The 22,249-nt window shown below is 39.2% G+C and overlaps 1 protein-coding gene across 4 annotated transcripts; it reads right to left on the bottom strand.

The window, feature by feature from the left end:
- Positions 1 to 284: 284 nt before the first annotated feature.
- On the bottom strand, positions 285 to 2,720 carry LOC149813041 (glucan endo-1,3-beta-glucosidase 3-like). Of its 4 annotated transcripts, none has more exons than XM_089991419.1 (3): positions 2,401 to 2,720; positions 945 to 2,279; positions 285 to 565 (listed from the first exon to the last, which is right to left on the bottom strand). In XM_089991419.1, the coding sequence occupies exons 1-3, from the start codon at positions 2,474 to 2,476 to the stop codon at positions 531 to 533; spliced, it is 1,446 nt and encodes a 481-aa protein (XP_089847545.1). In that variant the 5' UTR covers positions 2,477 to 2,720; the 3' UTR covers positions 285 to 530. The 4 variants fall into 4 exon arrangements, with proteins under 4 accessions (XP_089847545.1, XP_089847546.1, XP_089847543.1 ...); XM_089991420.1 differs by having other exon boundaries at positions 945 to 2,273; XM_089991417.1 differs by having other exon boundaries at positions 2,392 to 2,711.
- Positions 2,721 to 22,249: the final 19,529 nt, after the last annotated feature.

The following is a 22,249-nucleotide window of genomic DNA, read 5'->3' as shown; positions in this document are numbered from 1 at the left end:
GAGCGTTAGTTCACCAAACTTTTCTCAGTTTTTTATAGTATTTGGTAGTAGAGTGACTAAAAACCTTGCCCCCACCCTGCGCATCACTGGGGTCTTATGAACGAAAACCTTTGATCCCTTTTCAGTATTAGCGAGTAGTGACTACCCAAAACATACCGCCATATATAGCAAACCACGTGTAATCACATTCACAAGTAATAGCCCACCATAACGAGTAATTTTTTTCAGATAGGCTTTCCTTTTTTTTTTACATGAATACTAACACGTAGTACCCGGATGTAACAGGGAATTGTTGAATATTAATCACGATAATAATAAAATTAACCTTAACAATAAGCAGCAGCAGGGTGACTAATCTTCATCTAATCTAATCCGAACGTAGATAAACACAGGGACATGACCAAGGCGCAGAAATTCAAGTCCAAATCTCCACAAAAATTTACACCAAGCTCCCAAAGATACATACAGAACAACGAAATACACAAAAATTAACTATAATAGAAATTAACAGCCCTCCCTCGCTGGCTTTCTCAGTATCCCGTGGGGAAGGCGCATTTCCCAAACCCTGCAAAAAGACAAAGACGCATTGCCAATCTTATCAGAATCAACTCCAAAAACCACCACCACCACCACCGCATCATGGCCGGTCGAGCAAGTCATGTTGTACTCTGACTCTGAGTCCACCCGACCCGAGCCAGTTCTTACAACAGCAACCAACCGGGAAGGGGCCAAGGGAGTCCATCATCCATTACATAAGAGATGAATAAACCCACCCAATTGGTAGGAGTAGGACCCGAGACGAAGCGAAAGCAATATGATTTACTGACCAAAAACATGACTTGATTCTTTTGATTGATTACTGCTTTACTATTTGCAGGCAGGCAAAGAAAGGACAGTATTGGCAAAAGTAGGTACTTTTTAAATTAGGTTATAGTAATACTTACTGGGAGCCTGGGTGACGACGTAAGCAGCGCCCCGGAAGTCACATGTGCCGTAGCCACGCCTGTACTTCTGATAGTAACTGTTTAAGGCGAAGGATGCGTGAGCCTGGATGGTGTCCGGTTCGAAACAGCTAGCACCAGGCTGGATTTGGGTGCAGTCAGCCCCACCCTCACCGCAGGCGTAGTCCAGCGCCTCCTGCAGCTGCTGCCTGTTCGCCCTCTCGTTAGCCACGCACCAAGTCTGCCCCTGACCCGGCCCCGGCGAGCTGCTCTTCACAACCACGCCAGTGCCGGCAGCGACCACGGGCGGCTGTTGCTCCTCCGTCGAGTGCTGCCTTCCCAGGGCTTCAGGCGTCAGCGGGATGTCGTACACTTTCTGCTCGTTCGGGTAGAAGAGCCCGTAGTTCCTCTCCGACGTCGGCCCGTTCTTCTTGTCCTCGTTGAACAGCGCGAACAGGTAGACCTCGAGGGCGGCCTGAGGCCTCAGCGGCGTCCCCGTCCCCGTCAGTACCCGGCGCACGAGGTTGCCGTTGTAGGCCGCGGCGTTGTCCTCGCCAGCGCCAGTCTCGTCGGAGTCGCCCTTGGAGGGCCACCCCGTCTCCGAGACCACTATGTTTAGGTCGCTATACCTGAGGGCGGACATGGCCGCGAAGACCGCGTCGATCTGGGCGTCGAAAAGGCTGGTATAGCGCAGGCCATTGCCGGAGTCGACGACGCCCGGGTTGGGCCGGAAGAGGGCGTAGTCCAGGGAGATGACGTCCGCATTGTCCTTGTAAGCAAAGAAAGGGTAGGCGTTCACCATCAGGAAGGACCCCGTCTGCCTGAGGAAGTCGAGCATAGGCTTGACGACGGGCTCGACGAGCTCGTTCCTGAAGGCGCCCGCCGAGGAAGGGTAGGACGTCTGGAGCGCGCTGAGGGCGATGGGGGAGGAGATTTTGATGTCGCCGTCGAGGTTGAGCTTGGTGAGGGCGGAATGGACGTTGACCATGGCCGGCACCAGGTAGTGCGTGGTGTTGTGGGGGTCAACGAAGACCTCGTTGCCCACGGCGATGGCCGATATCTGGGTTCCCGGCAAGTAGGCGGCCACGTTCTTCTGGACCCAGGAATAGGCCGCGGAAGGCTTCGCCGACACGTCGTGGAGTTGCTCGTTCGGAAGTGCCACGATGACCTTGATGTCAGTGCCGCTGAGCGCTTGGAGGACGGTTGGGTCGCTGTCGTAGAGCTTCACCTTTCTGATGCCTTGGCTCTTGAGGAGTTCCACCACCTTGGCGGCCGGCGGGAGGTCGTTGGCAACGCGCCCGTAGTTTACTCCGATCGTCCCTGTTCCTCCTGCTGCAGCTTCACCACCATTTCCCACCACACAGTTTCACATTTTTCATCTTAGTGAGCAGTCTAAAAAAAAAGAAAAAGAAAACGCGCAACACAAACCCCATGAAGTTCATCACACTACCTTCATTACCTGCAGAAAAGCAGACAGAATAGAATGCGCACAAGTAGAAAAGCACAATGCAGCGATAAATGATGCTAAACTCCATCTTCAACAAAGCAGATGGGGAAGAGCGGATAGGCTAGACTCGTGCAAAAACAACCTTCTTTTTCTCCTACTATCGTTCCTTCCTCCCTCCACTCGACGCAGGGCGGAAGAGGGCGAATATGAGAAGGTGAGAAACGAGAGGAGAAGAAAAAGGGACGCTCCTTAGGGTTATTGGGGAAAATAATAATTGTGGGGGGAAGGGGAATGGTAGGGGTAGGGCTAGTGCTTCAAAATCTGGCCCACCATTTGATGGGGTGCTGACAATAAGTAAAGGCTGTAACATGCCTGCCCGTTTGGCGTTCATACGCTGCTGCGCGCCAAATACGGATACACGATTTCATCAGCAACAATCGACCGTTTTCTTTTTCTGCTCTTGTATTAAAATAAGAAACGATAAACAAATAGAAATTTTAGTTAAAACATCCACAAATCGGCTTTAAAATTTAATAATAATGGCCTCTGGGTCTGCCACGAACTAAGAGGACTTGTGTCATGGGGGTGGACACGATCTTGACCGCTTCGTAACCGGCAGACTGTCTGACACACCACGTTCTCTCTCCCCCCCAACTCTGTCATCGTGCGCACTGCCGCCGTGGATATTATGTTTTTATCGCCTCTGTTATAGATTACATGTTACCCACTAATAATTACCGGGTTATATAAACCACCTTTTTTTTTAGCTTGTCATTTTGCAAGATCAACGGTCACATGAACCCACTTGTTGCTAAAAATTTTTGGGGGCCCACATTGTAACATCTCGACCGTTACCGGTTTTCAAGGTCCCCGTCCCGTGATAGAGTTTGTTCATCCACCGCGCTCCCCGACTCGGTGCCTGCGCGTGGAAGGACACCCAGCTCCGCCCAGGTCGATGGTGGACGGCAGGAGACGACGGGACTTTTAAGGTGAAATCCTCGAGATTGACGCCCCCCTTCACCCATCCCAATCACCACCATACGCCTGCTATAAAGCATTGGGCAGTTTCTTTGTAATTTTCTGAGAAAAAAAATCAGTGCTTTTTTCCTTTTTTATCCTTCCATGGTTTGGTTTTGTCCTTTTACTGCTGAGGGTAAAAAAAAAAAAAAAAAGTAGACGTGGAAGGTGCAGCCAGAGGTGAGTCCAGGAACGCCGTCTCGGTTTTTGGGGGTCGCTCGAAGACGAAGAAAAAAGAATCTTTTAGCTTTAATAAATAGCCCGTAACGGCTACTACTGTCACTCACAATTACAGCACCGATTAGGCGCGTGCGGCACTGCACCCCAACGTTCGTCCGGGAAATATCGACGGATTAAATGCCAGAGGCCGCATCACGTCATTTAGGAGAGTAATTGGATCGGGTCGGGTATACACGGAACCGATTATACTCAATTTTAATAGATTTTTTATAATTACAGAGAGGACCTAGCAACCCTGGCTTTGCCTGCCGTACTAAGGTCGTTGTCCTGCCAGCCTTTTAAGTCACTAGGCTTCAGCTTGTACAAAGCGTGACACCCATGAGATTTGCACCTAGACCACCTAGGTCCCATCCCACTACGCCAAAACCTTATTGGAGCTGATTTTAACATACTTAAAATTTCTGGTGGAACTAAAAGTATAAACAGGTAACAAAATGAGTCAGCTATTGGGTATTTATAAATGAAGACTCAAACACGTTTAGACTCAACTCATATTTTATATCCTACTCAAATGGTTCTATATAATGTAAAACCGATCCAAACCCGAACCAATGATGTGCTTGAACCAGTTTTATAATTGAAACTCATCAAACCCGTTTAGACTCAACTCATATTTCATATCCTACTCAAATGGTTCTATATAATGTAAAACCGATCCAAACCCGAACCAATGATGTGCTTGAACCAGTTTTATAATTGAAACTCATCAAACCCAAACCTGTTTCACATCCAGTTTTATAATTGAAACCAATCAAACCCAAACCTGTTTCACATCCAAACCAATCTGAACCGGAACTGATTATATACCTAATGTTTTATACATGAAAAGACCTGAACCAGACCCATTGAAACTAGCCCCCACTGTTGTTTAAAATAGTTAATAAGCTTCTCATTTTGTTAACATATAACCTTCTTAATGGCTAGTTCATTCCATTAATTTACATATGTTTTGATTGGCAAGTAATTAGGTTTAAAACAATGTTGTCAGTGTCGTTGCAAATCGACCTCAATCAGTTTATTTGCATTGTACCTGCAGAAAATTGATATGCGACTGACTTGATTTGGCTAATTTTCAAATAAATCTGAAAATTGATCAAAAATATTTTTTTAATATTTTATGCCAGGTGTCATTTTGTAGTCAAAAGTTGGCCGATTTAGTTACATTCAGCCCGTAATCTGAATCGCCTGATTCCTTGAATCGATGTGAAAATTGGGTCAGATAGGACATTGCTAACAGGTGCTGGATGTGGTGGACGCAGCGTCCATATAACGGAGAAACAACTGAAAACAGGATGAAGGGAACACAACTTAAAAAAAAAAAATCGGGGTCTGACCCCAACCCTCCCTCTCTCTCTCCCTTTTTTTCTTTCTTTCTTCTTCTTCTTCTCCCCCCCCCCCCTCTCTCTCTCTCTCTCTCTTCTTTGTTTTTAGTCTTTTTCTTCTTTGATTAAGGTTTTCTTTACTTTGATTTTTTTATTAGGGTTTTTTTGTTTTTCGGTCTTTTTCTTTTTTGATTAAGGTTTTTTTTACTTTGATATTTTTTATTAAGGGTTTTTTCTTTAATTTTCATTGATTAGAGCTTTGAGTAAATTTTTTTTAATTAGGGCTTTTATTATTTGTTTTATTTGGGCTTTCCTTTGATTTGATTAGGTCTTTTTTCTTTGATTAGGGCATTAAATCAAATATCATTAATTAATATTTTTGATATTTAATTTGATTAGAGTTTTTTTTATTGAGAGTTTGAATCAAATTTCTTTAATTAGAGCTTCTTATACTTAATTTGATTAGGGATTTTCTTGTATTTGATTAGAGTTGTTTTTCTTTAATCTTCTTTGATTAGAGTTTGAATTAGGGTTTTTTTTATATTTAATGTTATAGTTTATTTTTTTGTAATTTAGGACTTTTATTTATTATTTATTTTCTTGTATCTGTATATAAAAAATATCAATTCTTATTTTTTATTTTAAATTACCCAAATTTTAAACATTTTTCTTTTCTAGTTTCAATCCGAGATCCATATTGGGGGTCTCCTTGAAATTGGTGATCCTAGAGCCAAGTATGTTGGTCCAACAATAAGAGGGGTTGGTCCAATGTTCAATGCAGGCTTAACAAGTGCTTTATAAATTATCAATGGTTAAATGATGTTAGAATGGGGAGTTCCTTAAAAGCATTTTCTAGATCAGTGGTGGATGTTGAATCTTTCGTTGGTATGAGAAAATGTCCTTTTAATTTTTTTGCTTGGTAGCTAACCGAGCCGGAATGTATGAATATCATCTCAGAGTGTTGGAGTTCTCAATCAAGATGACCAATGATTAGTATTTTGAACAAACTGGATGAGGTAAATCAAAATTGGAAGACAAAGTAAATTCATTACGCAATCAACTCTTATTAGTGCAGAGAAATATGAATTGTCCTACCCTTGCTTTGAAGACAAGAGAGAGTTGGAGAAGGTGGTGTCTCGGGTGGAATCCCAATGGAGACAAAAGCCACTTATTCAATTTGTATTCAATGGCTCCAGGTAGGGGTGGTAGTGGACCGGGGCAGGGGTAGGGGACAAGGTCTCCACCCCCGCCCCATCTCAAATTCCAAACCTTGATCCCCGCCTCCATCCCCGCACAGGGATGGATTTTAACCTCCACCCCGCCTTCATCCCTGTTTCATGTACTCCATACCTTCAGGGGTACTATATCTGAAGAGGTTAATGCCAAGAAGTTTCTTGAGAAAATTAAAAAACATTTTGCTAAAAACAAAAAAGGTCGAGACAAGAACTCTCCTTTCGAGTCTTGTTTCAATGAGGTATAAAGGCAAAGTAAACATAAGTGAGCACATTATAGAAATGTCTCATCTTACTTCAAAACTAAAGGCACTAAAGTTAAAGTTGTTTGAGTACTTACTTGTGCATTTAATTTTGATATTTTTTCCTGCACAATGCAGTCAGTTATAACTGCCAAAGGGTAAATGAACTCTTAATGAGCTCATTTCACATTATGTGCAAGAAGAAAAAAGGATAAAGCAAGAAAAAACAGAAAGTGCTCACTTGGCGGTTACCTCTAAAGACAAATTTAAGAAAAGAAAAAAGAATCTCAATCGTAGAAGAAATAGAAGAGACATCAGGATATAAAGTCTAGTTGTTTTTTTTGCAAAGGTGAGGGTCACATGAAGAAGGATTGTACCAAATATTATGCTTGGCGTGAAAAAAAAAGATACCCTCGTAACTTTGGTTTGTTCTGAGATTAATTTAACTTCTATACCCAAACATACTTGGTGGATAGATTTTAGTGCTACCACTCACATATGTATTTTTGCAGGGTTGGCTAAGTTGTCGAACATCAATTAATGTTGAAAGATTTATCTATGTGGGTAATGAAAAATCAGTTCAAGTTGAGGCAATAGAGACCTTTCTGTTATTATTAAAGACTGGTTGTTATTTAGATTTGAAAGAAACATACATTGTATCGTCATTTAGATGAAATTTGGTTTCTATTTCTACATTAGACAAATTTGGTTATTCTTTTTTATTTGAAAATAGTCAGTTTAAATTGTTTCTTGATTCAAATCTTATTGGGACTAGTTTTTTTTTCTGTGGTCAATAACCTATATTTACTTAATATTGTTGTCTCATATCATGAAACCTTGCATTCAAGTTTATATGGTACAAAACAAAAATTAGTCAATGAGAAATTTGCTTTATTATGACACAAGCGCTTAGGTCACATTTCTGAACAAAGAATTGAAAGGCTTGTGACAAGTGAAATTCTTGATTCCCTTGATTTCATCAACTTTTAGGTTTGTGTTGAGTCCATAAAAGGGAAATGAACAAAGAGAATAACAGACGTCTTAGAACTAATTCATACAGATAATTGTGGGTTATTCCCTACAGCTTCTTGGAATGGTCAACAATATTTTATTATGTTCATAGATGATTATTCATGTTATGAGTACCTATATTTGATTCATGAAAAGTCTCAATCTCTTTATGTGTTCAAATCATTTAAGGCTGAAGTTGAAACCTAACTTGGCATAAGGATTAAGGCTATCAGATCTAACTAATGTGGTGAATACTATGTAGATATGATGGATCAGGTGAACAATGTCCAAGGCTTTTTGATAAATTCTTAGAGGAATGTGGTATCATCCCTCAGTATAGCATGTTAGACATTTCTAGCATGAATGGTGTTGCTGAGAGACGAAATATGACCTTAAAAGATATAGTAAGAACTATGATTTCTCATTCTACCTTATCAGAGTCTATCTACGGAGAAACACTAAAGACTGCAGCTTATGTATTGAATAAGGTACCAATTAAAGCAATAACTAAGACTCCATATGAAATGTGGATAGACAAAAGGCCTAGTATGAAGCATTTCTTATTTGGGGATGTGTAGTTGAGGTTAGGCCATATGAAAAGAAATTAGATTCAAGAACGGTTAGCTGCTATTTTGTTGGGTATTCTGAAAGATCTAGGGGTTATAAATTTTATGTCCCTATGAATAAGTCATTTTTTGAGACAAAAAATGTTTGTTTATTTAAGAATGCTAAGTTTGAGGAGAGTGATAAGGTAAAAGACATTGCTTTTGAAGAAGAATATGTTTCTCTTCTTATAATTATTGTTGATAATGAACAAATTTCAATTTCTGACATTGTTCAAACCAATTCAAAACAAGACAATGTTCATGATCTCCTTATCCAAAATCAAGTTTTTCCTCTTGGAATCACTACAACAAAGTAGTGGATTAGCGATGACTTCATTCTGTCGCTAACTAACTTAGCGACGAAGTAGCGACGGATAGCTTACGTCGTGAATTTTTTTATGCTAACTGGCGACAGAATAAATCCGTCTCCAGTTCCGTCGCTAATTGCGACGGAATAATGAACGATGGATTCCGTCGCAAATTAGTCGGTACTAAACGACGACCTCGACTTGGCAACGAATTTACAGTCGTCGCTAAATTATATGTATAGCGACGGATATATCCGTTGCAAACAAGAAAAAAAATTTAAAAAATTATTTGAAAATTAAATATTGAGAACGCTACAATTTATATTTTCTGTAAATAAAAAAAAAGTACACATAAAATTTCATATAAAAGGAAACTAAAACAATTAATCGTTCCACTTTAAAATTAACAAGTTTAATTATTTACAATTCAACAATTACATTTTCGAAACAAAAAAAAATAGAACGAATTCAACACATTAATCTAATCATCGCCAAGATTTTGTGCGTCTTCTTGTTCATTGCCTTGATCTGTCCCTTCAGCTCCGCTACGTTGATTATCACTAGCAACCTACACAAGAAAAGAACAGTCAGTATTGATAAACAAAATATATTGAAATAAATTATACACTATATGTGATTCTATCATGTGCTCATATGTGTTCTAAGGCAGTAAAAACACTCTATATGTGATTCTATTATGCTCATATGTGCTCTAAGGTAGGCAAAAAACTCTATATGTGATTATATCATGCTCATATGTGTTCTAAGGCAGCCAGAAAAACTCTATATGTGATTCTACCATGCTCATATGTACTCTAAGGTAGGCAAAAAGCTATATATGTGATTCGATCATGCTCATATGTGTTCTAAGGCAGTCAAAAAACTGAATACGTGATTATAGCATGCTCATATGTGTTCTAAGGCAGTCAGAAAAACTTTATATGTGATTATAGCATGCTCATATGTGCTCTAAGGCAGGCAAAGCAAAAACCTTTATATGTGATTCTATCATGAATGATATTTGTTCTAAGGCAGTAAAAAAACTCTATATATGATTCTAGCATGCTCATATGTGTTTTAAGACAGTCAAAAAACTGAATATGTGATTATAGCATGCTCATATGTGTTCTAAGGCAATCAAAAAAACTTTATATGTGATTCTACCATGCTCATATGTGCTCTAAGGCAGGCAAAAAACTTTATATGTGATTATAGCATGGTCATATGTGCTCTAAGGCAGTAAAAAAACTCTATATGTGATTCTATCATGCTCATATGTGCTCTAAGGCAGGCAAAAAACTTTATATGTGATTCTATCATGCTCATATGTGCTCTAAGGCAGGCAAAAAACTCTATATGTGATTATAGCATGCTCATATGTGTTTTAAGGTAGTCAAAAAACTGAATATGTGATTATAACATGCTCATATGTGTTCTAAGGCAGTCAAAAAACTGAATATGTAATTATAGCATGCTCATATGTGTTCTAAGGCAGTCAAAAAAACTTTATATGTGATTCTATCATGCTCATATGTGTTCTAAGGCAGACAAAAAACTTTATATGTGATTATAGCATGCTCATATGTGCTCTAAGGAAGGCAAAAAACTCCATATGTGATTCTACTATGCTCATATGTGCTCTAAGGCAGGCAAAAAACTATATATGTGATTCGATCATGCTCATATGTGTTCTAAGACAGTCAAAAAACTGAATATGTGATTATAGCATGCTCATATATGTTCTAAGGCAGTCAGAAAAACTCTATATGTGATTCTACCATGCTCGTATGTGCTCTAAGGTAGGCAAAAAGTTGTATATGTGATTCTATCATGCTCATATGTGTTCTACGGCAGTCAAAAAACTAAATATGTGATTATAGCATGCTCATATGTGTTATAAGGCAGTAAAAAAAACAGAATATGTTAAGGCAATCAAAGTTACATGAAATCTAACGACATGCAATATATTGCATGAAACTTTCATACCTGAGAGGGACCTGCAATCAAAGTTCCCTTGTTCAGCAAAAAATTGTTGAACTCAGCTCGGAGAACGTCAGCGACGATTTAATGGAAGTAGTCATGCATTGTGTCCTTAACGATCTGGCGTACATCATCACCGGAAAGAATAGGATGCTGCTTGGAGCTTATGTCGACAGAAGAAGTCTGTGAGCCGTAACTGGAAGAAGCAATAATAGGTGAAGTGTTCATATTACTCTCAAACTCGAACACACGACCCTTTTTGGGTTCACCTACTGCAGTCACTCATGCTGCAGGATCAAATGATGAATGTTGAGTAGCGTCATCGCCATATCGCTCTACCATCTGTTGCTCATATGCCTCATACAAAATAATGTTTAAAGTATGCATTAATAATTTATTGTAACATTATGATAACTTGCATATTGCAATGATTATTAATAGAATAAATACATACTGTTGTCGTTCTCGCCTTCTCTGATACGAAGTCTTCCGTGGTCTTCCATTTATGTGTTTCAACAAACACATCCTTATATGGTACAATACCTCCTTTTTTTGCTTCCTGCGAAGTTAAATGATAAAAGATTTAGTTAACAAGTTTGCAACAATACTTATAAAATTAATATTATATATTGATGAGTTACCATTTTCTTTAGGTGGCTCCCAAAAGTCTTAGATCCACCTGTGTGTAGATGGGCTTCGAGCATTTTTGTTCAATTTTGTGCAGCCTTCGCAGAGCGATTTCAAAATGCATCTCCCGCCCACTTGTCGCACATTCCATCCCAATAATCTCTCTTGATAGTAATAGGGTCATGGCCCTTCCATTGTAGTGGATCATCTATTTCGCCAGATGTTTTTTTTTTGTAATCTTCATATTGTGCAGCATGTCTGCAAATCGATTGGCAGCCACCCTCTGTCACACCTTCCTTGCATCATGTTCCTCCACCGTAGTCGTGAAGCCATTTCGAAGCCTATATATATTTTCAAAAAGTTAGTAGACATGATTATAAAAAAAAATTAAATATGAAACACATTAACTATGACAAACAATTGTATACCATAAATGAGGACCACAATTTGTCTATCACCGCTTTTGGATACTCTTTTCATTGAGCGACTGGCCTTAAAAGATGTTGAAGAAGTGAATTTCTAATCTCGTGCACTACTTCTTGTGGCTCAAACCTCATGTTGTATATGAATTGGTACACAAAAAATATCAATATAAAATATTTATAAGATATGCAATAATTGAAAAAGAAATACTTACGGTCGATTATCGATATACACTATTCGAATGAGTCTTCTTGTGCCAGACTGAGAAGACCCTGCATTCTGTGTTAGCTCCTGACTTGTGTGATCAACTGGTGTAGGTGGGTCGTGTACAAGCGAAACATCATCTGTAAAAAAATACATTAGAAATTCTCAGAATGCGCATTTCAACTAATCAAGCATCCAATTAGTTAAATGATATACCTATCATGGGAGCCCGTGAAGATGAAGGCTGGGCCTCGCTACTATTCGATGAACGACCACTGTAACCTCCATGAACCATATTCTAACAAATAACAAATGTCATACAATACATTCAAATCATTCACATCAAGTATTACAATACATTCAAATCATTCGCATCAAGTATTGTAATACATTCAAATGATTTGCAACAAGTATCACAATACATTCAAATAATTCAAATCATTCACATCAAGTACAATACAACTCATTCATTCGCATCGAGTATTACAATACATTCAAGTCATTCACATCAAGTATTACAATACATTCAAGTCATTCACATCAAGTATTACAATACATTCAAGTCATTCACATCAAGTATTGCAATGCATTCAAGTCATTCACATCAAGTATTGCAATGCATTCAAATCATTCGCATCAAGTATTACAATACATTTAAATAATTCAAATCATTCACATCAAGTATTGCAATACAATACATTCATTTGCATCAAGTATTACAATACATTCAAATCATTCATATCAAGTATTGCAATGCATTCAAATTATTTGTATCAAGTATTACAATACATTCAAATAATTCAAATCATGCACAAACGGTCAACATACTCTTGTGATCGATTATACCCCATACCTAGAGCATTGACCATAACTTTTGCACGATAAAAATTTTATGGCAATTTCTCATCTTTTGGCAACATACTCTTCACAATCATGCACAAACGGTCAAAACATGATTGACTCAAATTATACTCGGACTTCAAATTCATTAGTTGAATAACTGCAAACAAGATAGTGTGACTCTTGCAACCGTTCCAAAGTGGCTCATCAACATCTCTAAGTAAATCATAAAATCTACTAGCTGCATCGTTTGGTGATTCTTCATCTACGACAGTTCTTACATCACTAGGACTTATAGCAGAACCCAGTTATGTTCCTGCGACATCAAATATCAAATCCATATATGGATTATCGTGCACCATATTCACCCGTGCATCAAAATTGTTTCTAATATCTTCTCCATGAAATGTTTAATTCTGATAATCACTCACAAAACGCTTCCTGTATAGGTGATGTCTAACGCCATGAGGTTCTACAAATCGATTATTCTTACAAATCTTGCAGGGACACCTAATCCGACCTGTGGGATCTACTTTATTGACACTTACCGTTGCAAATTCAATAAAACTTTCAACACCATCCATATATTCATGTGATAACTCATTGTCCACTATCCTACGGTACATTCATTCACGGTTTGCAGTCATTTTCGTATGATGTTACAAATAAAAACCTAACCAGTTAAAAGAGAACCATCAGAATGCTATGATGAAGAAAATATCAAATTTATCATGCAATATATGATGTCATACAATAACAAGAATTATGATGCATGCATTGATAACTTAATATTTTCATATGTAAACTATTAATGACACAATACATTAATTTGAAGCATGCTTTCATTATACAATTTCACATGGAAGCCATAATCAAATTGAAAGTAACTACATGCAAGCATGGATACAATTACATCAAACATTGCAATACATCGAAATCATTCATATCAAACATGTACCTGCAGCAAACACACTTTAATATTCAATTAACTACTACCATGTCTAGCATGGAATCCGTACTCCAAAAATAAAAACACTTCTATTCTCATACATTAAAATCATGCTCAGCATGATCTCCGAACTCCAACAAAGCAGCCCTAGATATCAACAACTAAGTGAGTGTGTGAACAATAAAGTGTTACATCTAATAAATTAAATAACATGTGATACGCTTGCATCACTTACTCACCACGAGTATTTACCCGATTTGTATTGTTTTTGTCACTTACTTACCATGGGTGGCTAAGCACAAGCGAGTTCCGTTGAGAAATCTGCAAAAAAACTGTTTTAAAATGAAGTCACCACCTGCCAAAAAAAAATCCGAGGCAAATGAAAACATCTTGCATAGGCCTTGAGAAGCCCAGTACCCAATGACCTACCGAAACTCATGGGGTCGACCCCCTGCCAGAAAACGTAGGGGGTTGACCCCTTGCTGGAAACGCAGGGGGTCTACCTCCTGCCGGAAACCGCATGGGGTCGACCCCCTGCAGGAACGCATGGGGTCGACCCCCTGCCAGAACCGCAGGGGGTCGACCCCCTTGCAGAAACGCAGGGGGTCGACCCCTGCCGAAATAGCAGGGGGTCAACCCCCTGCCGGAACAGCGAGGGGTCGACCCCCTGCAGGAACGCAGGGGGTCAACTCCCTGTCGAAAAACGTAGGGGGTCAACCCCCTGCCAGAATTTTAAAATTTACCTGCACGTCTTCGGGCGGCGGCGGAAGGCTGACAGAGATCGGCAGCCGGCGAACGATGGACGGTGGGGGCTGGAGAGAGGCTGACGAGACGGATAGGGCGGCGGGAGGGAGAGGGTGGTGGGCGGGAGCAGCGAAAGAAGAAAAGAAAAAGAGGGCGGGATTAGAGGTTATGTGACATTTAGCGACAGATTAATTCCATCGCTAAGCTATCGTAAATCAAAACACAAAAATGGTGACGAAATATATTCCCTCGCTAAATCGCGACAAAATATTTTCCATCGCAAAAGACATCGCTAAATGGTGCATCCATTACGACAAAATATTCCCTCACAAAATCCGTTGCTAATTAGCAACGGATTTTGCGACAGGATATATTCCATCGCTATTTTCATAAATTTCATTGATTATAACGACGGATGTGTTTCTCTCGTTAATCCGTCGCTAACTAGCGATGGAATAATTTTGTCGCTAATCACCTATTTTCTTGTAGTGAATACAAACTCAACAATCTCAAGTAACTCAAGAAAGTGCCATTAAAGAAATCCACTAGAGAGAGGAGAATGATAATTCTAGATGATTATATTATTTTTCTCCAAAAAAATGAGGGTGATACTGGCTTAAGAAAAGATGATCCAATCAACTTTCATCAAGCTATATAGAGTTCAAACTCTTAAAAGTGGATCGATGTCTTGCATAAGGAGATTAAATCCATGAAAGACAATAACATATGAGATCTTGTCCCATTACCTGAAGGTGTAAAGCCCACTGCTTGCAAATGGATATTTAAAATCAAGAGGGATTTAATGGGTAATGTGGAAAGATATAAGGTCTGTCTTGTTACAAAAAGATTTATTCAAAGGTTATGCATTGACTATACAGAGACTTTCTCTCGAGTTTCAACAAAAGACTCCTTCAGAATTATGATGGTACTTGTAGCTTATTATGATTTAGAGCTACATCAGATGGATGTAAAGACTGCATTTCTTAATGGTGACATTAATGAGACAATATACATGGTGCAACCAAAATATTTTATTTCAGGCAATACAAAGAAAATGGTTTGTAAATTAAAGAAATTCATCTATGTACTTAAGTAGGTTTTTCGTCAATGGTATCATAAATTTCATCAAGTTGTCCTCTCATTTGGTTTTAAGATGAATGCGGTTGATGAATGCATATACCATAAGTTCAGTGGAGGCAAATATATTTTCCTAGTTTTATATGTCGATGACATATTACTTACCAGTAATGATATAGCACTACAAGAAACCTGTGGATTAGCGACAACCTAAATCCATCGCTAATCTGGCACTAATCTGTTGCTAAACAGTTTAGCATCAGATTAGCGATGGATAACTTTCATCACAAATTTTTCGATGCTAAGTAGTGCCAGAACTTATTTTCCGCTAATTTTATCGCTAATTTATGACGAATTAGCGATGAACATGATCCATCGCGAGTTCTTCGCTATTTTAAATTAGCGATGGATAATATCTATCGCTAATCCGTCATTAAATTTAAAAAAAAAAATTGCTCGCTGCCAGCACGTTCTCCGGTGCGTTTCAGTGTCGGGACGCTCTTTCGCAGCGAGTCAGTCACGACGAGAGAAGGGGTCGTAGTGGAGACAGAATCCGACGAGGGAGAGGCGGAACGGGCGGTGGAGACTGGCGAGGGGCACCGCCGGGAGGAGCGGTCAAGGCAGGCGGCATAGCCAGGGTTGACGAGGGAGAACTTGCAGGAGGCGTCGGGCTGGATGACGATGCGGAGGATGGAGGTGTCGTTGGTGCTCGAGCAGAAGGAGACGGGGACAGAGGGATTGCTGCAGAGCGGCACACAATTTGAGACAGAGCAGGGCCCACAGGAGTCGGTAAGGATGCTGGCATTAACGACGATGATGTAGGCCATGGTGAGGAATGTGGCCATCCCCGCCCTGATCTCGGTGGTGAAGCTAGACCTGCGCTCCTTGAGCTTGAAGTAGCGGCCCACCCTGCTCCTGCCCACACTGTGGTTCAGCCGGCTCAACGCTCTCTTCCAACTGCCCTCTATGGTGCGAGAGGCCGCTGCGCGTCGTCAGAGGAAGGGCGGGGCTTCTGGCGTCCTGAGAAGCGCCTCAGGTGGGGACGGTTTAAATCGAACAGGGGGAGGGAAAAACGGAGGGAGGGAAAATTTTGAATGGGGGGAGAGAAAATTTCGTGCCTCAGGTGGGACGGTTTAAATTGAAAATTAGCGACGGAATTAGCGAGAGAATTTTTTTGTCCCTAATCTGTTGCTAATTAGCGACGAATTAGGGACGAAAAAAATTCTCTCGCTAATTTTGTCACTAATTAACATTTTTTTATAGTGTTTTGGCGACGGAAAAATATTGTTGCTAATCCATCGCTAATTAGCGATGGATTTAGCGACAGAGATATTTTCGTCGCTAATTTTGCAAATATTTTGAATGTTAGCGACAAATAGTTTTCTCTCACTAATTTTTCGCAAATTTGCGATGAAAAAAATCTGTCACAAATTTTCGTCGCTAATTAGCATTTTTCTTGTAGTGTAGGCATATTACACTAAACTAAGAGATTTCTATCAAAAAAATTTGAAATAAAAGATCTTGGTGATGCCACTTTTATATTAGAGATTCAGATACATCGAGATCATTCTTGGGGTATTCTTGGATCATAATAAAAGAGCTATATCGAAATAATTCTTGACAGATTTGGCATAAATGATTGTAAACCAGATGACACCCCTATTGCTAAGAGAGACAAGTTTAGTCTCGCTCAGTGCCCTAAACACCAGTTTAAAGTTAAAGATATGGAAAAGATTCCCTATGCATCTATTGTGGGGAGTCTTATGTATGCTCAAGTGTGTACACGTCCGAATATAGCATACATTATTAGAATATTAGGCAGATATCTGAGTAACCTAGATATAGATAATTGGAAAGTAGCCAAACGGGTTATGCGCTACTTGTAAAGAACAAAAGATTACATGCTCACATATAGGAAGTCAGGTCAGTTAGAGATCGTTGGGTATTTTGATTCTAAGTTTACGAGATGCCAAGACAGTCGCAGATCTACATAAAGTTATGTTTTTCTGTTAGCCAAAAGAGCTCTTTCTTAAAGGAGTGTCAAGCAGACACTCATTGCATCTTTCACTATAGAAGCAAAGTTCGTAACCTGTTATGAGGCATCCAATCATGAAATATGGTTACACAATTTTATCACTGGGCTGCAAATTTTGGATAATATTGAAAGATCGCTAAAGTTGTTTTATGGCAATAATTCAGCAGTGCTATATTCCAACAACAATAGGAGCTCATTGAAGTCAAAGCATATTGACATCAAGTTCCTTGTTGTAAAAGAAAAAGTGCATAATGGTCAGATATCTATAGAACATATTGGTATAAACTCTATGATTGCGGATCTGCTTACCAAAGGTTTACCACCCAAGGTCTTTCATGAGCATACTGCTTGAATGAGCGTTATATCATTTAATGATATGATGGTTTAGTGAAAGTTTGTATTTGGATGTTCTATGATATAAAAAAGTTTAATTTTACTACTTCAGTATAAAGTTCAGGTTTCAGTTTCATTATGTACTCATTTATTGCGATCTTACTAAAGAATAAGGCATGACCAATTGAAAATAAGCATGTTTAGATTACATTATATGTAATTTTCATGCTTCACATCCATACTTGATCTATGTCGTTAGTTATGTCAATATATGTGACATTGATAGGTCTAATTATTGTGATGTTTGTAATGAAGATTGTTTTGGTTCTATATTGATATGATCAATGGACTAGATTGTTAGAGATGTCATCTAATAAGACAATGTTTTTTTTGAGCTCATAAGGTTATAATGCATGATTGTAAGGTGACATATGTGGCCCAAGTGAGAGATTGATAGAGAAATCGTGTGGGCCTACATATGTTTAATCACACATTATAAACTATTTAAGGTTAAGGCCTATATAAAGTGGTCTTATACGGTTGGGCCATGTGATATCTCATAGAGTACGGTTATATTATGTGTAAAGATTTTATGTGCCCTCATTTGTTAATTTTTGATTTTATGATGGACTAAATTGAAAATAAACTATAAGGTGGTTACAATTAGGTTATGGTCCCCAAAACCATATATAGTAGTTGTTCTCTTTTGCCTCCTCAACAAGGAAGAAAATTATCCGCCTCTCATTAGGTTTAGAGAAGAAGAAAAGGCCACATATAGAGGTTATAGAAGATCAAACCTGTCAAGATCTACCAGAGCAATAATGGATTCAGGTACGCTTCCACATTACATTTCGTTTATGTTCTTTTTAATGATTTAGCACAAACAAGTTTAATGATTAAATAAAGTGTTTTCTCAGATTTTAAATTCAATAGTGGAATCTATCATATCATGAAGGTACATTACCTGGAAGAGAGACAATTATGTTGAGCAAATCTAGGGTGCATGTTCAAAACAGTTTGAAATGCTGGATTGGGCTACTGATTTTGGAAATCAGGCTCGATTATTTGCAAGGAGTGGTGTCATTGCTGATCAATTTTGGATGGATGATCAAAACCTGATCATGTTTAGATTTGTGTCATCCTCATATAGAAGATATGGTCTAGTTTCATTTGCCACATATTACCAAAATAAATTTTTATTTATTGGTGGCATGAAGATGTTTCAAAATAATCTCATGATAAAGGGGGATTGCTGCAATGTGTTTTTAGATGTCACGGCTAGTCAACATGTGGTGTTGGTCTTAAACAATTCTCGTTGGTGCAATGTTATTTCTGTAGCATGTTAGGGGTGTAGTTTTCTCCCTTCTGATGTTACATTGTCAAGTATTTTCTAGATTGACAGGGTGTTGTGCATGGGGCCGTTGTTTTCCATGGGACATATCTTTTATATATTGCAATTTTGAAATAATCTTTTCTGGAAGGACAAGCCACCGAATTGGCTACCCTCCTTTGAAGATCTCATGTAATTGATTTATTTTATTAATAGAAGTCAAGGAAAACTTCTCAGCGTTGTTTAAAAAAAATCCAAGATCCATATTCGGAGCTCAAATTCATAATAAATATGTTAAAAACACTCATATGGTGTCATGACCCATCCCAATTTTTTTTGGTGTTCTTTTAGTTTTTGATAGAACTGATGTATTAATTTATTACTTCATTGGAACGAGTGTAGCAGGACTTAAGGATGGCATGTTAGTCTCTTTTATTTTTGAAGGATCAACACAAGACCATAGGAGTCAAGATTTAGGAGTTGTCAGAACTTGTGAAATTGGTCATACTATAAAAGATGCCTAGAGATATGTGCTCCAAACCTAAGACACCACCTCCCAACCTATGAGGGGTCATCTCTATGTTGACATGGAAGGTTATATAGCTGAGCATAGAGTGAAAAGTTAAGGACATGTATTTTCTTCCTATTCAAGCAATGGAGGATGATATGGGTCCCATAGGAAGAACACATGACACACTAAAAGTGCTCCTTACAAGAGAAAAAAACTTCTCTAATCTATGAAGACACTTAGCACATCAAGAAAGAGATAAATGAGAGAGTCTATAAAGTCAGCAAAGTGGGGCCAGCTATAAAGAGGAGGAAAGAAAACCAAGTGGGGTCCATATGGGCACCAACTTGAGAGAAAGAAGAAAAAGAAGCCAAGTGGGACCCAAGGTGGGGCGCCCCTTAGAAAGGAGAAAAAAAGAAAAGAAGAAAGAAAAGGTGGGGCATTTCCTACTTTCTTAAAAAGAAAAGAGAAAAGGAAAATGAGGGGGGACGCCCCCTACTTTCCAAAAAGGAAGGAGAGCCCCCCACTTCTTCTTTCTTTCTATTTTGTGATTTGGTTCAACATTAGGTTAGTTTTCATTTTATCAAATAAGATTTTAAGTAACTTAGTTAGGTCTTTAGGATTTGGTTAGAGATGGACTCCAGTCAGGATAATTGACCCCCTCTCTAGTCTAGATTTGACTTCTAGTTAGGATCCTGCTTTGATAATTAAAGGGTATATGAGGATTTGGGTTAGATTTTCTATTTTGGATTACAGTTGAAACTAAACCCAGGGCAAACACTATAAATAGAGGCCTTGGGTCCCTTTTTGAGATTATTGAATTTATAAAATAGTTTTTCTCTCTCTAGCTTTCTCTGGGAGTTCCTTCTCTTAGACATTTTTTTCTCTTACTTCCTTCTTTCTCTTCTCTCTCTCTCCTCTTTCCTTTTCTTCCCTCTTTGATCCATGTGAGGACCAGACTCCTAAAGGTTGGTCATTCACCTCCGTTGGAAGGCCCAAGCTTTTTTGACATTTCGACTGTACGATCTTGCTTCTCGTCGAACTCATCAGAATTGCCAGATCATGTGTCAAAGTTGCAGAATGTGGGAGACATCATCCCAATCTATTAAAGATTTCACAGGTACCCCTAGAACTCATCCATAGCTTTATAATCACTTTTCTCTAATTTCTAGAACCTGAAAACCAAAACCACTTCTTACTGGGCACCCGATTTCGTCGTTTCTCCTAAACCAAGTGCCCCTAACCTCCTACAACTTCTCTCTTTGTCCAACACGTGTCTTAGACCTTACCTTACATCCCTAGACCTTCCTAGAACCCCTAAACCAGGTCCTACATGTTCTGAACCTCAAACCACTTCTGATTTTTCAACCGAGTCCAAACCGCATCACCCAAATTAGTCGTTTAGCCCCATTTTCACCCATATCGCCTCGTTCGCCATAATGAGAAACCTCCAACCTCTCCATCACCATGTCAACTAAGGGACAAACCCTAGGAAACCCAACCCACAAGTTTCAAGGTGAAAATACCGTAGGTTTGATCCGTTAGAGTTCGTCAAACTCCGATTAGAGTATCCTTTCGCTGCAAGCCTCGAATTCCCGACAAAGCCTTTTCACGATCTCAATGCTGGTTTGTCCAGCTTGAACCACAAAATTTTTTGGGGTACTATATATGGTTGGGCGGATCGAGTCGTACGATTCAAAATAAAGTTATCTGACTCATTATCCATATGTATCCAAGTTGTTTGCACAAGGTACAAATCAAATGTTGGACAAAAAGAACATAGCTTGTTGTCCAGTGAAAACAAAGGCTGGACGGTTGTTACAGAATAAACAAAACATGCATTTTGTCTGTTCTGTTTTGCTGTTCGGTCCAATCTTGGATGCGCCATCAAACACACCCTAAACTCCTACACGTAGAACGAGGGTAGTTTTACCTTCTATGCGATGCTTCGAGCCTTTGCTATCAACCCTCCGTTGAAGATGTGTTGTAAGCAATTCATTTAACGCATCAATAACTTTATAAATGTTTTAAGGGGCATAAGAAGTCTAAATTAGGATGGCTCGATGAAGGACATCCAAGGAAACTGTGCAGAAGTATCAAGTACCCTTGACCTGATCTAGCTTCTAGCCTTTTGGCTTCCCCAATGAACACAGGATACTTATTATTGATTTATTGTACATGACCTAAGAGCCAACTCTAATTTCTGATACAACCACGCTACAAGGTGTGCAGAAATTCCAGGCATTACCAAAAACCGTTCAAACAGTTTTGGTATGAAGCTACACATCGCAGCTTATGTTCTTGGGATTTTTTTCCTTTCAAACTATGTTGACAACATTCAGAGGTACGAGATTGAATAAGGCAAAAATTACTTTCTTATGTTGTTCATCCATGCCATGCCATGCCATGAACGACATCCAGTTAGCATGTTTTTGCTGCTGTTCTGAAAGCTCAACGACTCTCAAAATTTCTGTGGAGTTTATTTGAGACAGGGGCGTAGCTAGGATTCATGTGAGGGGGGGGGGGGGGGGGGGGGGGCAAACAGGGGTGTAGCAAAAAAAGGTTTATTTGTGCGATAGTCGAGGGTTCGGGGGGCAGCGCCCCCGAAAAAAAATTTGAGATAAAATAAAAAATGGCTACAATTATTAATAAAAATCTATTTCATATGGACAAATCAAACTATTTGCTGCAGTCAGGGCCCCGCTAGGACTGGGCTGGGCTACAAAAATGGATAAAAATCTATTTCATATGGAATCAGGGCTGGGCTAGGACTGGGCTTTTAAAAAAAAAAAATTAACTGTTTCGGGAGGCAGGACTGGGCTACAGCCCAGTCC

The sequence above is a fragment of the Nuphar pumila genome, chromosome 16 (genome assembly GCF_984573655.1).
Source record: "Nuphar pumila chromosome 16, dmNupPumi1.hap1.1, whole genome shotgun sequence".
NCBI classification, from domain to species: Eukaryota; Viridiplantae; Streptophyta; class Magnoliopsida; order Nymphaeales; family Nymphaeaceae; genus Nuphar; species Nuphar pumila.
The sequence above is the reverse complement of the archived record's forward strand: the minus strand, read 5'-3'. Positions and strand labels throughout refer to the sequence as shown.

Coding starts and splice junctions, on each gene's coding strand:
- LOC149813041 (XM_089991417.1), bottom strand. CDS start 2,476: ATGGAGTTTAGCATCATTTATCGCTGCATTGTGCTTTTCTACTTGTGC. Junction 2,280..2,391: donor CTTTTCTGCAGGTAATGAAG/GTAGTGTGATGA, acceptor ATGGTGGTGAAG/CTGCAGCAGGAGGAACAGGG. Junction 566..944: donor CGTCGTCACCCAGGCTCCCA/GTAAGTATTACT, acceptor GTCTTTTTGCAG/GGTTTGGGAAATGCGCCTTC.